The sequence below is a fragment of the Rhinolophus hipposideros genome, assembly GCF_964194185.1.
Source record: "Rhinolophus hipposideros genome assembly, chromosome: 20".
In the NCBI taxonomy this organism is placed as follows: domain Eukaryota; kingdom Metazoa; phylum Chordata; class Mammalia; order Chiroptera; family Rhinolophidae; genus Rhinolophus; species Rhinolophus hipposideros.
This window is the reverse complement of record NC_138066.1, coordinates 1,000,782-1,013,381: the sequence shown is the minus strand read 5'-3', so window position 1 is coordinate 1,013,381 and position 12,600 is coordinate 1,000,782. Positions and strand designations below refer to the sequence as shown.

The window sequence follows — 12,600 nt, the reverse complement described above, 5'->3', positions numbered from 1 at the left end:
GCCTTAGCCGTCAGTCCCAGTGATTTTATTGTCTCAGACCCTCCCCTAGAGGGATTCACCTGTCAGTCAATGCCGGGATGGTGCATGTGCAGGTGAGCAGGCCCGGGGTGTGCAGAGAGTGGCAGGAAGGAGGCTCGGAAGCCGGCTGGGGTCTGAGTGCACCCTCCTGAGGGCAGTGGGTTGTGCTGGAGAAGTTCTGAACAGGGGAACATTGGGGTCACCAAACAGGTTGGACTTCTGGATGCGAGGGCAGGTGCCGATGGCAAGGCAAGTTTTGGCTGGGCGCTGAGGTGGGGAGCAGGTGGAAGGGGCAGAGATGAGCGAGACTTCCAGCTGGCAAGGGTCTGCTGTTCACGGCGAGGCAGGTACCTGACCTCGACTCACTCTGGGATGGCTGAGCAGGACCGGAGCAGGGCTCCGCGTGGCTCCCCAGGCCTGCGTTCCCTCTCCCTCCCCGTAGCTCCTGCCCCACCAGTCAGCCCCATTCAGACTCTCAATGATCAGGACCTTGCAGTCGGATGTGCTTAATAAATATTTCTTATCAGACAGGAGCTAGAGCATGCAGTCCCAACCCCAGGTTCTAGAGGCTTTGGGGCTGAGGTGTGGGTGTCTCCCTCTAGGGCAGTGCGGCCTGTTTGGAGGCCTGCCCCAGCTGTTTCACCCATCATGAGTGGCTTCAGCTTGCCTGCTGTGTTTTCCAGGGGAACTTGAAACTTCCTGTCACAGCCCAGGGCTTTGAGAGCTGCCCATTGGCAGGGCAGCTCTGACTGAGACCGCTATGTGACCTGGGGCAAGACAGAAGGAATCTGGAAGGCCCGGTGTGGGCTTGTGTGCCTGTCAGGTGGGTCTTGGCAGTGCCCACAGGGTGCAGAGGCTGTGCCCAGCCTGGCCAAGGCCGCACTTCCAACGCCACTCTTCTCAGGCTGGCTGAGCATTCATCCACGTATTAGTCACTTGTCATCCATTTATTACTGCTCTTTTGTGCTCAGGTGGTCACTTTCCCCCAGTCGTTTCATCAGTACCTTCACATGACAGTGCACCCTTGATTCCTTCGTTGGTTTATTCATTCTTCAGTCTCTGTTGGCCGGAGGTCTGAATTGGAGTCTTGCTCTCCACATAGCTGTGCTCTTGGCTACACTGAGGGGAAGGTTTGCCCTGGAATAAAATCCAGGCTAAAAGGGAGAGGAGGCCTGCACATGGGAAGGCGTGCCGGGCCACAGCCTCCGCACTCTGACTTTCTGGAATCTTCCTATGTCCCACCCAGCAGTGCTATCTGGATAGCAGGCAGTTATGCCAGGAGAAGGTCGTGGTGGAGCAAGAGTGAGTGGCCTGGAAGCTGCTGCCTACGCACCAAGGCTGGGGGGCTGTGGGGCAGAGCACGTTAGGAGCTTCATCTCTTCCCCAACCCCAAAGTGGGAGACAAACACTTCTGGAAAGATTGTACTGTATTCCCAAACAACAAGACAAAACACACCATCGAAATAGACATTATGGGAAAGATCAGAACTCTGGTGGATTTAGACTTATTTTACAGTTTGGACTTCTTTTTATTTTGAATTGCATTTGGAGACTTGCCAGAATATTTTCAGTGCCTTGGGCCTCTCAAGTCCTTTCTGAAAAGAAAAAAAAAAGTACAAAGAATCATGCAGGGACTCAGTAATACTCACCACTCTAAATGTTGGAGGTGTCTCCTCTTTTAAAGAAAGAAATCAGTGTTGAAAGAGTACAGCTGCTCTCCCCTCTCGCCCCTGCAGACAGGGGCTGTCACCCGTGGGGGACATGTGGGCATGTCTGCAACAGTTTGGGTTGTCACAACTGGGGAGAGCTGCTGGTATCCAGTGGTGGGGGGCAGGTGTGCTGCTGGACACCCCACAGGACAGAGGGGGCCCCCACACAGTGCTCTAGCCCCAAGTGTCCTAGACATGCATACATCGTGAATTTGCTATATCACATGCCAGCCTTTTTATAAACACAGAGAAAGAATTTTTATTTTGTGTGGTTGTGTGCTGTTTTCTAGAAATGCATGTCGTATATGCTTTAGGGATTCTGCAGCTTGCTGTGTTCATTGGACATATTTTGAGGATATCACATGTTGACACATACATCTAGTTTTTTAAATTCTGTAGCTTCGCCACTTTCGGAATGGGCCACATTTTATTTATTCATGGATAGACACTTTCATTGCAAGTGTGCCGATAAGAAGGTCTGCGCCCATGCGCTTGGACAGCCCTGTCCTGTCAGGCCCAGAGTCTCCCTGGGGCACGTGCCTGGGCGTGGAACTGCGGGCACGTGGGCGCCCACCTTCTTCGTTCAGAGTCTCATCAGCACTCAGGACTGCCCGTCGCTCAGTTTGGTGAGAAGAGGCACATTCAGCTTGTTAGGGTGCATTTACCCAACGCCGGTGAGGCTGCTCGCCTCTTCACACGAGGTCAGCCCTCGGGTTTGCTCGAGGCCTCTGAACACCTCTGCAGGCTCCTGCTCACAGCACCCTGGTGATGCAGACGTTGGTCCTCGTGGGGCCACTTCCTCCTTGGGGTGCTGGACCTTCGTTGTCCAAGCCGCCGATTTCCTTGTCTAGCGTCCCTGCACACTGCTCTTCTGCGGCGTGCCTGGCTCCCTACAGGGCACGACACAGCTGACTGGATTTCCGCTCTTTATCTTCAGTTTTATGAGATCGTACTGTAGTAACCTTTGCTGGGCTTGGATGTGCCCAAGTCTCCCGGTGTGTTCCCAGAGGGTAACTTTGTTTCTGAGTTCTCTGAGCTTGTCACTCCTCCGCTCTCTATGTGTGGGCCAGTGGGAACTGGGTGGGGGACAGTGGGTCTCTTGCTGATGCCAGCTCTGTCCCTGCAGGCAGACCTCTGCGTTATGAACTGGCTGCTGGGCTACGTGGACCCCTCGGATCCCTACTTTGTGGCTGCCGTCCTCACCATCGCTTTCAATCCGCTCTTCTGGAATGTGGTAAGTGCCCCCACCCTGACACTCTCCGAGCGGGCTGTACAGGCAGAGGGACCACTTTTCCTTCCCTTTGTCTTTCTGTGGCTGGCATGAAATCATCTCTGCTTCCCAGTTAGGGGACACTGACCAGGGAAGCCCCTCACCTTGGGGATCTGCCGACATCTTGGCAGATGGCCCTGGGCTGCACTGGGGTGGGCTGGGGCAGCAGGGCTGGCTGGTGAGGGGGCTGCCCATCGGTGCCCAACTGTGATTTCACTCAGTCTTCTAGTTGGTGAAGTAAACTGTCTTAGTTTAGGGCTTTCCCCACTCTCTGCCATCCACACGATGAAACTGCTTTCTTGTGAATCCCACCCCCTCAGGTGTTCCATAAACATGATGATTTTTCCTAAACAAGGCTGTCTGCAAAATGATTTGTACACCACTGGCCTGAGGTGTGCTGGGTAGCAAGAAAACAGCAGGCAGTGGCACCCCACTCTTCTGTGGGTGCAGAGGATGCTAGGGGGACAAGAACTGGGGCTTCCTGGGAAGCGGCCCTGGCCCTCTGTAGGGGTCTGGGAGTAAGGACAGGTCCTCTTGCAGCAGCCTTTCTCTGAGATGCCCCCCTCCCCCGACAAGCCATGGGGGCAGCTCTTGGGGTTTCTGGTCCAGCTCTCCTGTGCAGCCATCGCTGGAGGGGTGGAAGTGAGCTGGTGGTCCCTGGGGCTGTGGGCGTGGGTTTGCTGAGGCAGAGCTGCGAACGTCCTGTGATCACCTTGAGGGAGCCCGAAGAATAAGGCCAACCTCAGTCTTAGCAACACACTGTTCCGGTCTGTTTTCATTTCAGGAGGTCCGTTAGTCCCAGGAGCAGAACAGGACATGTTTTTCATTTGGTTTATGAGTTAGGTCTTGTCTTCGTCTCCCCAGAAGGTGGTGGGAGCAGGCCGGGCATCTCAAAGAGGCTGTATTCCAAAGGCTTTGTACCTCTTGTCCTGAACAAGCTGGGCCTGCCCCGAGGGGGTCAGGTGGGAGGGGAGCTGAGGGGAGCGAGGAGGGACGGAGATCCAGAGCTTGCTTTGTCCAAAACCGTTCTTCAGTCCTCCTGGGATCCCCGCCACCCTCCCAGGGGCTTTGCCCCCCTCTCCGTGCCTGTGCTGGCCTTGCCCTCCTGACAGGCATAGGGCAGCAGAGAGCCTGCAGAGCCCTTCCGCCCTCTTGCTCACTTCTGCTCCCCCTGTCTGTGCACCTATCTTTGCAGTTTTTCAGCATCTGCAGCACCAGGCAATGCGGGGTAGAAGGGTGTGACAAATGCCTCCCCCACCTGCCCCAATGTCCATGTCCTAATCCTTGGATACTGTGAAGGTTACTGTGTGTGGAGAAAGCGGGGGAGGGGCTTTGCAGGTGTGACTAAGTAAAGGGTCCTGAGATGGGGGGATTGTCCTGGATTTTCGGGGTGGGTGCTAAGGGCAGTCACATGCATCCTCGTGAGAGGGAACAGAGGGAGACGTGGAGATGCTGGCCTTGAAGATGGCGCCGAGGAAGGCCGCAGCCACCAGAAGCTGGAAGAGGTGAGGAACGATTCTCCTCCGCCTAGAGCCTGTGAAGGGAGTGAGGCCCTGCCACGCCTTGATTTTGGCCCCGTGGTTCTGATTTTGGATTTCTGACTTTACAACTGTGAGAAGTTATATGCTTGTTGTTGTAAACCACCCAGTTTGTGGTAATTTGTTAAAGCAGCCACAGGAAACTAATACAGGGTATTAAAAGGCTGTTGATACCTGCTAGAAGACGTCAGGGTCTGCTTGGGAGCGTGCGGTGCTGTTTCCGTTCCCCCACAACCTGGCCTTGACCAACCTTCAGGCGGCCTTGGCTTGACAAGTACACAGAGTGTCCTGGGGACACTATTATGCACAAGCCCCTCTGGTTATTTCCTGGCCCGTCCAACAGTGTGTTTTTGTGAGTTCACTTGAAGCCACACCGGGGCTTACAGCAACATTCCTAACAGCCAGGTGGTTAGGGTGCATGAGATTTGGAAGACAGGCAGCCCATGTCTGTGTGTTTGTCATAAAACTTTTTTCTTTTGTCATAAGTTTTTGATTTGCCTCATTTTTGAGAAAATTATTCACTGGAACATTTTGTGGTCGTTAGTGGGAGAGAGAGAGCTCTTCAAAGTCGTTTCAGAATGAGAAAAGTTACAGAGACATGTTGCGGTTTAGTGGGAGCAGGGGACCAGATAGGAGCAGGAAGCACTGGTCTGGGTGAGGCTGGACCCCAGCTCTGTGATGTTGTGGGGACAGGAATCCCAACCTCGAGCCGTGAGAGGTCACCCTGTGAAACCACTGACTTTGGTCCTCATGGCAGCTCCTGCAGCACTTGGCAGGACTTGCTGAGCTGGCGCTGAGTGCATTTCATGCAGTATTTTAGTGAATTGTCACAGCGAAAGCTGTTATTCTCCCCTTTGGAAGCCAGGGTGTGAAGAAGGTCACTCATTTCATTCAGACATTGCCCTAGGCAGCAGAGCACATGGCCTAGGCCTCCTGCATCAACAGAGCAGGGGAAGGGGAGGGGGAAGGAGAGGCAGAGGCCTGGGTGACCTCTGAGCAGAAACCTGCCCCTCTGTTTGGGGGAGCCCTCCAGCCTCTGAGGAAGAGGAAAGAGCAAGTGCAAAAGTCCTGGGCTGTTTCAAGGAAGAGCCACTGCCTGGAATCTGACAGGGAGAATGGAGGGCCGCTTGCAGAGGTGGCTGGAATAGTGGGCTGGTTCAGACTGGTGGGGGGCTCGACCTCACTCAGGTTTTCCAAGTTGATGTGGGCTTCTGTGAGGAGAACAGGTGAGGGGGTGAGGCCAGGGTGGAGCTGGGAGGCTCTCACAGCAGTCGAGGCCCAAGATGGCCGACTGGACAGAGTGGCACCAGCAGAAGTGGGAGAAGTAGTCAGATTCCGGGCACAATTTGAGGAAGAGTCACCTGGATTCACCATGGTTTGGTTGGCAAGTGCAAGAGAGGAGGTATGGTTAGCTCTACGTTGGGACCTGAGTGACTTACAGTAAGAAATATACATGTGATCTCCTTAGTGTTGAGTACGATCAAGGTGTGTTTTGTTATGTGAATGAGGTGATTTTTGGAGGCACCTAAGGATGAGGGCTAGTTACCAGGGAACCAACCCTATGATTAAAGGGTTGGAACTTTCATTCCCACCCCGCTGATCCCCGGGGAGGGAAGAGGAATTGGAGATTGAGTTCAATCACTTAGGCCTAATGATTTAATCAATCGTGACTATGTCATGAAGCCTCTAGAAAAACCCAGCTCTCTGGCTTTGGAGAGCTTCCAGGTTGGTAAACACGTGGAATGTGGGGAGAGTGGCACAGCCAAAGGGCACGGGCCTTGCCCCCATCCCTTGCCCTAAGCATCTCTTCCATCCAGCTGTTGATTTGTATTCTGTAATATGTTTTGTAACAGACTGATAATCTAGTGAATAACCTGGTTTCTTGAGTTCTGTAAGATGGGTATATAGTTCAGAATTGAACTGAATTGTTGGTGTCAGAGAATTGCTTTGGTGTGCTGGGGAAGAAACCCGCACATCGGAATTGGGTGCAGGATTATAGAGGGCATGGCCATTTGCTGAGATGGGACGATGACAGAGGCCAGGGTTATAGAGAAAGAGAGCTGTTTCTGCCCTGTCAGATTTATGATGTCCGTGAGACTCCAGGTGAGTCTGGAATTCCGGGGGGTGTTTGGGGCTGGAGACGAGGCCTGCTCGACACAGGGCCCCCACCATCACCCCGTGGCACAGCAGCCTTTTCGTGAGGCCGCCTGCCATTCCCTGTCCTTTCCAGCCTTCCCCACATGCACACCTGCTCATTCTCACGTCATAAACATGGGACCAGGGATCGACCTCTCCCTGGCACCCCGACACACACACGCAGTTGCCCAGAGGCGCCTGGCCTGTGAGGCCCTTCTCTGGCAGGCATCCTGTCCCCTGTGCTCTGTGACCTGGGGCCCCTGCCCTTCCCTGGATGATTCCTTCTCTCACGCAGGGCTCTCCCCCCAGCCCCCTCCCCAGCCCTCCTCTCTAGATCAGCATTGCCGCCCTTGGTGTTGCTGACGTTTTGGTCTGTGCTGTGCACTGCAGGATGTTAAGCACATCCCCCGTCTCTCCCCACTAGGTGTCAGTAGTACCCATGAGTCCTGCAGACGTTACCAGGTTCTCCCGAGGGGCTCAGTTGGCCCTGTTGGTCTGTGTGAGGCAGCCCTGTGTGCCCTTCACGTCACTGCTTGGCCCTCGGCCTTCCCCTTAGCCCAAGAGTCCTGCAAGAGCTGAAGCAGAGCCTGCCTTGCCCTGCTCTGCTCCAGCGGCGTGCTCCAGGCACAGCGAGCTGCCTGCCTGTGGTGTGGAGGGCAGACCTCTGTTTCACCTTGGGCCTGTGCCCAGCACTGCCGGCATGGACGGACCTGCAGGCAGTGTTACTGGGCCAATGAACTGGGCTCGTTCCCAGTGTTTTTCTTGTGGCCCCCAGTGAACGAGCGCCATCTCCCTGTGACATTTGCGTATGTATACCCTGACTATGCAAAGAAAGGGAATTGCAGGGCTGTGAAACGTAACTGGTCCAGCTATTTATGGCATCTCAGTAGAGATAAGGTAGGCAGCAGCCCTGCATCATTCCAGCTCCCTAGAACTCCCTCGGTGTCAGAACACACGTGAGCAAGCCCGTGGTATTATAACGTAGCCTTCATCTCTCCTATTGGTTACAGAAGAAAATGGTTCATGTACGTTGGTGTCTTAACTATTATCGAAAGCAAATTGCTTGTCAAAGCAAAAGCAAATTGCATCAAAGCCAATTGCGACATGTCAGCATGTTTGGACACTATGGCTAAAGTAGGGGGGTTCATAGACACAGTGACCACGTCGTTAATCTTCCACATGGGTACCCTTGGGAGCGTGTAAGGGTTATTAGTAACTCTGCCAGGACAGCTGGCGCAAATGGGAACTGGCCTGGCAAGCGAGTTTCTTCAGAGCTGAGGGTGCTTCTGGGGCTGTGCTCTTCCAGGACCCCAGCTTCAGCCCCCTCTCTGGCCCCGCCACCCGCCACATGCCCATTCGCTCATGACCATGCCTCTCTCACTGTTTCTTCTGCCTGAGACCCACCACCCATCCTTCAAGGGTCAGTGGGGAGCCCCTGGTGCATCGGGCCTCAGGCCCCTTGCTCTGAGGGTGGGATCTATGTCGGGGCACGGCAGCTCCCTCCCGTGTGCTCACAGTGAATGTATTTGATGGGTCAGGTGCTGAGACATCACAGACTTCCCAACGAAACCACAGCCAAAGCCCCAGCCTGGCCCTTGCCCGTGTGGTGGTTCCACGTCTGCTGCAGGACAGCCAACCCACATGGCGGCCTTGGGCTTTCTTAGGGATGGCCCTCAGAGTCCCCCATCCAGGAGCCCCTCAGTCCTGGCTGCCCACCCTAGTCTGCAGGGAAATGAGGCCACCCCGGAGGGTGAGGTTGGGAGGAAGTGGCTCCTCCTTTCCAGGAAGTGGGGTGCTTGCCGCTTGGCCTGAGGAGATCCTGTGGCAGAGGGATGATTGTCCCACCCCATGCTTGTGGCTCCTGGGCCGGCAGCCGCAGGCTGTGGAGGGAGCACGGCAGCAGGACAGTGGGTGGCGCTGTGGCCGAGGTGAGCCGCTCCGGGGCTCTATTCCCAGGATGCAGGAGGCCGCAGTGAGAAGGGCAGGTGGCTGTGCTCCACGGCCTGCCCGGCCCCTCGCTGTCTTCTGCCTCGCCGCCACCTTCAGTGTGCACTGGCTCTGCCGTCTCAGTTTCCTTCAGACCCCCAGCCAGCAATCTGTTGGCTCACTTCCGGGGGACCCCACAGGTGCCGGGAAGCTGACCCTGCAGATGCTTCAGGCATCTTTGAGGGAAGTCGCCCAGCACCAGGAGAGAGGTCCAGGTCTATCCCCTGAGGTCACATTGCCCTCTGGGGCTGGGTTTCTCCATCTGTGGGCTGAGGACACCCAGCTGAGGTCCTGTCAAGCTCTGAGATGCTGGGACCCCCTCACTTTACCAAACCCCACTCTGGCGTGGCCCCGTGCTGGCCCCAGAGGAAGAGCACTGGAAATTGCAAGTGCAGTCTACAGGTCGGGATTTGACGAATAGTAAAGCTCTCAGTTAGAGAACATATCGAGAAGACTGGTGACGAGAGAGGGGTCACAAGGCTCCTTGGCCTGAGGGTTGCACAGGGTCTGCAGAGGTGATGGCTGAACTTTCTAGAGGAACAGCAGGGGTCGGGGGGGGGGGGTGGTCAAGAGTCGAGAAGACCCTGACGCTGGCCTGCAACCCTGATTTTCTGCTAGAGTCTGGCAGTGAGTGTGAGTGTGCCAGCGTGTATGCGTGCGAGTGTGGAGGTATGTGAGTGTACAGGTGTGAAAGTGAGCATGAACGTGTTGTGGGCGTGCATGTGAGAATGCATGTTAGAGTGTACGTGCGTGTCACTCAGACAGATGGGGGAATTGGGATAGGAGCACGAGCCAGGCTGTCTGAGACCCTCGCTCCCAAGTGGCTCAGAAACCTGGCTTCTAGGGCCTGGCCATGTACCCACTGGGTTCTGGGCCAGTGTTTCTGGATCAGAAAACATCTTCCCCTGTCAGTGCACGTCTTACGTTTGTGGGAGTGCTGAGCTGGGCCTACTGGCATAGCCTGTGGCACAAGAAGCGTTTTCCTCTGAGCAGAGCTGGCCGGCTGCCTCCGAGACCTTGGCTGTGAGAGCATAGAGCTCTTCTAGCCGGCTGGCCACTTGTTCCTTCTAAGCGATTCACCTCGGGCACTGAAGCACTCGGGCTCTCCTTCTGTCCCTCGCTCCTGCCCTAACTGTTCTCTGAGCTGGGTTCCTACACAATGAATGGCATGTCTGGCCTGGGCTACATGGCTGGGGACAGTATGCTCTTTGTCACCAGGGACCCATGCTCACTTCCCTGGCCTTGAAGTTGGCTCAAGTGCGAGATGTTCCGTGGTATCTGCGTGTGTGTTCTTTTCTGAGCCAGGGAGTAGACAAGTGTTTTAGCAGCCCCCCAGCCCCAAGCTCCCTGGGGCCCGGTCCGTCTCTGAATGGAGAGCCACACCATGAAGCAGCGTCGCTTCCTGGGGCTGCTGGCGGCACCTGGCAGGGCGCCTCGAGCCACTGGCCAGGGATCACCTTAGGAGCTCCGTGTCCGAGCAACCTAATGATAAAGTGTACGTGGCACCTTAAACTGGGTCAGCTCACAGTCTCTGCCGGGATTGCCTGCAGTGACACAGTTAAGGACAAAAGGGAGGGAAGCGGAAGGAGGCTCCGTCCCCACCCAAGCTCAGGCCCAGGTGAAACCCTGACTGAGCGGGGTTTCTATTGTCAAGTTCTCCTTCCCCTCAGTTCTTAATATTCTAGAGGTGCGGTTTGAGCTTTCTTAGAAAGCTGGTGTTGTGTGGGGGTGGGGCCTGAGCACATCTTCCTGCGATGATTGATGTTTGGTTCTGGTCTCTACAGCATTGTGAGGACCTCAACCACCGTGAGAGTGTGTGGAACGTGATTGAAGTGCAGTGGGATGGGCTCCTGGCCACATGGTTTGGTGCAGATGTGCTTGGGATCCGTCCCGAGCTGGGGGCACGGAGCAGAGTTGGATTCCCTCACCTTTTCTTGCCATTCCCAGCATATTGGGCCCTCCTACTTAGCCCTTTCTATAGAGCCTGTGGCCTTCAGGTTGGATGCGAGGCTTGGGGGATTATTCGTGACCTGGGTCAACCCCCCCCCCCCCCGCCACAGCATGCGTCTCCTGTGACTTCCTGCCCTCCTCATTCTGCAGACACAGGCTTCCCTCTCGCCCGCCCCTGGCCTTTGCGTAGTCTGCTCCCTCTTCCTAGAAGGGCCTTCCTCTCCTCCGCCTGGCTGCCTCCCGTTCCACTCACAGGCCTGTGATGGTCCTTTAACCCTCGGTGCCCCCCAAGCCTGCTGCACTGCTGGCCCACAGCTCGGTGAACTCTGTTCAGTGTGAGTTTGTTTCACCTCCCTTAGGCGGTGGGCTCCTGGAAGCTGAGGACCATGGCTTGGATGGAAAGGTGTCCTTCCTTCATTGAGGATGAGCCCTGGCTGGTCTGGGGAGGAATGGGCCAGGCAAGGTCGTGCCTTCCTTTCTCCATCTGTGAAGGTGGTGGGTCCTCTGCTGGCCCCACAAGCACACCCTCAGGAATTAATGAGAAGCACCTGGGGGCCAGCCTGCTGACGCTGTTGCCTTCGTCCCTTCCCAGGTCTTCTTTTGAGCCCAGCTGAGAGTCTGTGGAAAATTTCCAAGGCTTGGGTTTTGATCTCATTTCATGGCCAACCTGCTCTGGGAGCTGGCAAGTTACTTCACTTCCCTGGACCTTTATTGCCTCATCTTCGGTCTGGAGCAGTAGCCTTCGCCCCGCTTTCCTCATGACGTGGCAGTGCAGCTGTCGGGGAGGAAATGGGTGCAAAAGGGTTTGGAAGCATGAAGTGCCCAGTGTCATATTTGGCTTGAAAGAGAAGCAGCAGTGGGAGCCGCCTGGCTGCAGGCGTGTGCGGAAGCTCTTGCCTTAGTGGAAACTTCCAGAGCCTTTTTCTTCCCAGCCTCTTCCCCAGCTTTGGGCTAAGTGTTTTCCCTTCTCCCAGCATCTCATGTCCAGAAAATGTCTGCGACCTTAGGGCTACCGCTTGGAGAGTATTTCTGTAGCTGGCGACCGCGTCCTCATATCAGGAGTCAGGAATTAGTCGGGGAGAGATGCTGAGATCCAGGAGAGGGAGGCCTGCCTGTTGTTGGCCAGCACGGCAGGGCCAGGCGGTGTCGTGGGTGCTGATGCCAGGTCCTGTTTGCCAGTTGCCCAAGAGACAACCCTGTCTTTGCCACCTTTGTCCCCGATCCCAACAATGGAGCTTAACCAATTTCTGGAGACCCTGGGTGATCATGAAGAGTGGCTGAACCCAAAGCTGAGCAGCTCGGCCAGGGGTCCTGGGTGAGGTGGGCTGGGGAATCAGGCCACCGGATGGAGAATGAGAATTAGGAGAGAGCGTGGGGGGTGGAGCAGAGGGTGGGAGGTAGAGCCTGCAACAATTCCAAAATCAGGTACCTATTGTCCGAGGTTCTGGCCCAGCCTCAGAGGCAAGCCCCTGTACCGGGACAAAGCTCTGCTGGTGTACAGGTGGTCGCTCACCTGCCTGCTAACACATTTTTGCTCCTTTTTGCTTTGTCCCATCACCCCCTGCTGGAAAGTCTCTGGGGTGGGCTCCCTTGTGCAGCTGGGGTGGCGGCCCCCTCAGTGTGCAGGGCAGTGAGGCAGGGGGCCTACTCCGCCCTCCCTGCCACCGCAGCGTGACATTTGGACCGACCCTAACTAGGCACGGAATGGCACACAGCAGGTGTGAGGTTCTCTGGCCTTCCAGGGCGAGGGGCCTGGGGCGAGGAGGGGGAGGGCCTGTGTGCCCCGGCCCCCTGACTGGGTGGGTTCTCCTTCCTCAGGGTTGTCCTGCGGCTCAGAAGAGGAGTGTGGAGTGGGAAGTGGGTGTCGTGCGCCAGGCACATAACAGGCATCAGTTCCTTTGCCCCATGGATCTGCCCTGCCGGCAGACTGAGTTGTCCTGGCACCAAATGAATAACGGTTGTGAAGGATTTGTGAGCAATAGAGCTAAGTACA

The 12,600-nt window shown here is 55.9% G+C and overlaps 1 protein-coding gene across 2 annotated transcripts in view; it reads left to right on the top strand.

Annotated features, from left to right (window-relative positions):
• The window catches only part of PEMT (phosphatidylethanolamine N-methyltransferase), a 74,654-nt gene that overhangs the window by 8,556 nt on the left and 53,498 nt on the right, over positions 1 to 12,600 (top strand). For both annotated transcript variants that reach the window (XR_013992058.1, XM_081029948.1), the window contains exon 2: positions 2,854 to 2,961. Coding sequence is in view for 1 of the 2 variants with exons in the window: in XM_081029948.1 (XP_080886074.1) it covers positions 2,854 to 2,961 (108 nt within the window). In the remaining variant the exon portion in view is untranslated. The remainder of the gene's footprint in view (positions 1 to 2,853; positions 2,962 to 12,600) is intronic.